Genomic DNA, 3,418 nt, shown 5'->3' on the forward strand with positions numbered 1-3,418 from the left:
TGTCATATCCATATATGGTATGTATAAAAAAATCTTTGGTACAAATGCAAATTACATTAATAATAACACAATTAGTATTGAAAAGTACGTATATGTAAATAAAACTTTTATATGATAGTTTTTATCGTAATACTATTTAACAGAAATATATATTTCAAAAAACAATTAAATAAAAGAAACAAAACGGACGGATATTTTCAGATATCGTAATGAAGTTGTAATTGGCAATAATTACAGAATAATAATTTTTCTAATTATTATTCTATATTTCTTCTTGCTCTTTATATTTGTTAATTACTTTCAATATATCAAGTACACAATTAAATCTCATATCGGATTTAACTTGTTTTAGACCAACATATGCACACTTTAACATATCATTTATGTCTTTATCAACATTATCGCTATCAGAAATATGTACTTTCTGTTCAGGTTTTTGTGAGATTATGTGTTCAACACTTTGTGCTACTTTCTGAAGTGACTGTACACCTGAACGCATATAATTATCCATATCTACGTTTTTTTTCTTATAAAATTCATCTGGTTCTGGTATTTTTACATTACTGTTCTCCTTTTGCTTGTATTTTTCCTTTGTGTATTTTTCAGTTTTGTTACATTGTGCCTGTTTTGATGAAACTTTATTCAATACTGCATGTGCCATAGGGGAGAAAGGGACACGATCTTCTATATGAAAATTATGCATCTCATTCTTGTCATATGATGATTGTTGTGATATTGACAGCAGACTGTCATCTAAAACAATTAATAGAAAACGACCAATAAAAACNACTTATAATGAGTGCACAAGTCCTGATTACACATGATCAAATAACAGATATGATTGTTGAACTACAGACATTAAAACTATTTAGATCACAAATCATGATTGTGTATCAGGGACGTTTCCCTTACAAAATAATTTTCANAAACTAAAAATCAGTGCTAATAAGAATAATTTCATATATATAAATACATACCACTGCTCAAAGATATGCTCTCATACGTGTACGTATCAGATTGTGCAGTATCAACGTCTGCAGTGCCTTGAATACCTATACATGAACTGTCCATGATTATAGGTGACGGTTTGTTAATAACGAACTGAGATCCACTTGATTCATCATTAGAAATACATGATGCAGGCCGCTTCATGTTTGATTTGGTTCTGTAAAAAAAAAAATTAAAGTTTTATATATATACATACATACACATACATTTTTAAAGCTGCGTGTATGTATGTATGTACACACACACACACACATCCATATACACAGCTTTAAAAACTCTAAAATAACAAATAACAGTATACGAACTGCCGTGAACTATAATGTGGGACAAGGAATGACATTTCACCATAATACTGGAATTCCTGTGTGTCTTGGCTTGCACCCGATCCTGATCGCCCTTGCTCATAGTATTTTTTATGTTGACGTGACCACATAGCCCTTAGACTGTCCCATCGTTTTTGAGCTTGATCACCTAATATAAAAGTAAAAGAAATCATGATATTTAAATTGATATTTTAAATAAATATTTTTAAATAATTGTACATACCCGTTTTTTTGTTGGTTAGAGCGGCACCTATTTGAGCCCATACTTCTTTTTTATCCACAGTCTTGAACTCTCGCATTTTTTTATTATATATGCAAGAATTAAGCTCAACGAGCTTGATGAGCTCCATATCATCTATTTCTTCGAAGTGTAATAATTCCATTTTCTACTTTGACACAGTTTACGGCAGATTTTATAGGTTATACGAGCTCGGGTCTCTTGTTAAAAATGGCAGACACAATATTGCTTTCGATTGGTTAGTCACAACGTGATTTTAAGTTCTAACTCGGAAAAGATGGAATTTGGCCATCTCCACTCAGTCACTGACTACTGACTTATTCTTGTCTTATAACGCACTACTGACTCGCTAAAACTTGCTTCTGACTTCTGATTTATTACTAATATCTTATTGTAGAAGGCCTCTAAGGCTTCTCTCTGCTACATTACACTTCTGTAATGTCATACCACTAGTACTGGCAGTACATTTCGGAACGTAGCCTGTATCTCCTAAAAGGAAAGTAGCCACTGCCTACTTCCATTGTAGACGGCCCTTTATGTGTAGAGATCAGGGGGTCGATTCTATATCCATGCAATGTAGTGAAAATTACAAAAGTGAGCAAATTTACTAGTTGTTGATCAATAAAATCATAGATATTTTAGTAAATTTGCTTACTTTTGTAATTTTTACTACATTGCATAGATACAGAATCGACCTCCAGTAGTTGGGTACTGCGGACGCGCATGCGCATAGTTACGGCACGCGTAAATCGAGAGTTGCGCTACTGTGTGTACTCTGTCCATATTCACCATCGCAATGCTCTCTCCAGTTTTCTATGGTCTATGCTCGAGAGCTCCATTATTTTCGCCCCAGAGTCATAAGAGTACCAAATCAAACCAATATTTTCACCCGTACATCAATCTTATTAACGTCAAGATTAAGAAATGGAAACTAACCTCACATATTTTATGTATGTGTACATATATATATATACTTATACATAACATATATATAATATATACATATATATAATAAATACATTAAAATGCATTTATTATCTTACACGGTGATATTAATTTCTCTTGGCATATTATGTCATACATGGGAGGTACTTATCTCTTTTATTTAATTAATAAAATCATTTTTATATTTTTATCATAGGTAAGAAATTAAATTTACAGATACCAGAAAACTTTGCAAAAACTGAACATTCCAACAATTGGGCAGTATTGGTTGATACATCACGTTTCTGGTTCAATTATCGACATGTTGCAAATGTTTTGTCTATTTATCGAAGTGTTAAACGTATGGGAATACCAGACTCGCAAATTATTCTTATGATAGCAGATGATATGGCATGCAATCCTAGAAATCCTAGACCTGCGACTGTTTTTAACAACATTAAACAACATATTAATGTTTATGGTGATGATGTTGAAGTTGATTACAGAGGTTACGAAGTAACTGTAGAAAATTTTGTAAGGTTATTAACTGGTCGTTTAGCACAAGAAACACCAAGATCTAAAAAGCTACTAACTGATGAAGGTTCAAATATTTTAATATATTTAACTGGTCATGGTGGTAATGGATTCTTGAAGTTCCAAGATTCTGAAGAAATTACTAGTCAGGAATTAGGAGATGCATTAGAACAAATGTGGCAAAAACGAAGATATCATGAAATTTTGTTTGTAGTTGACACTTGTCAAGCAAGTTCAATGTATGAAAAATTTTATTCTCCAAACATATTAGCAGTTGCATCTAGTTTGGTAGGAGAAGACTCACTTTCTGTAAGTAACAAGTTACTTATATATTCATATATTTCATAGAAATTAAAATCATATGTATAAATAATTTTAATACATTATATAT

General features: G+C 31.7%; 2 protein-coding genes across 2 annotated transcripts in view; one reads left to right on the plus strand and one right to left on the minus strand.

The window, feature by feature from the left end:
• Positions 1-39: 39 nt before the first annotated feature.
• LOC109862983 lies at positions 40-2,016 on the minus strand. Its single transcript, XM_020443159.1, has 4 exons — positions 1,555-2,016; positions 1,314-1,479; positions 978-1,165; positions 40-753 (listed from the first exon to the last, which is right to left on the minus strand). Exons 1-4 carry the CDS (start codon positions 1,712-1,714, stop codon positions 263-265), a joined length of 1,005 nt encoding a protein of 334 aa, XP_020298748.1. The 5' UTR covers positions 1,715-2,016; the 3' UTR covers positions 40-262.
• A 409-nt stretch (positions 2,017-2,425) lies between these two features.
• Positions 2,426-3,418, plus strand: part of LOC109862982 (putative GPI-anchor transamidase) — a 1,679-nt gene continuing 686 nt past the window's right edge. Inside the window, exons 1-2 of the mRNA XM_020443157.1 lie at positions 2,426-2,657; positions 2,731-3,336. Coding sequence (XP_020298746.1) covers positions 2,595-2,657; positions 2,731-3,336 — 669 coding nt within the window. The 5' untranslated portion in view covers positions 2,426-2,594. The remainder of the gene's footprint in view (positions 2,658-2,730; positions 3,337-3,418) is intronic.

The sequence above is a fragment of the Pseudomyrmex gracilis genome, unplaced genomic scaffold (assembly GCF_002006095.1).
Source record: "Pseudomyrmex gracilis isolate BER0280 unplaced genomic scaffold, ASM200609v1 scaffold_2810, whole genome shotgun sequence".
NCBI classification, from domain to species: Eukaryota; Metazoa; Arthropoda; class Insecta; order Hymenoptera; family Formicidae; genus Pseudomyrmex; species Pseudomyrmex gracilis.

Coding starts and splice junctions, on each gene's coding strand:
- LOC109862983 (XM_020443159.1), bottom strand. CDS start 1,714: ATGGAATTATTACACTTCGAAGAAATAGATGATATGGAGCTCATCAAG. Junction 1,480..1,554: donor TCTAACCAACAAAAAAACGG/GTATGTACAATT, acceptor CTTTTATATTAG/GTGATCAAGCTCAAAAACGA. Junction 1,166..1,313: donor CCACATTATAGTTCACGGCA/GTTCGTATACTG, acceptor TTTTTTTTACAG/AACCAAATCAAACATGAAGC.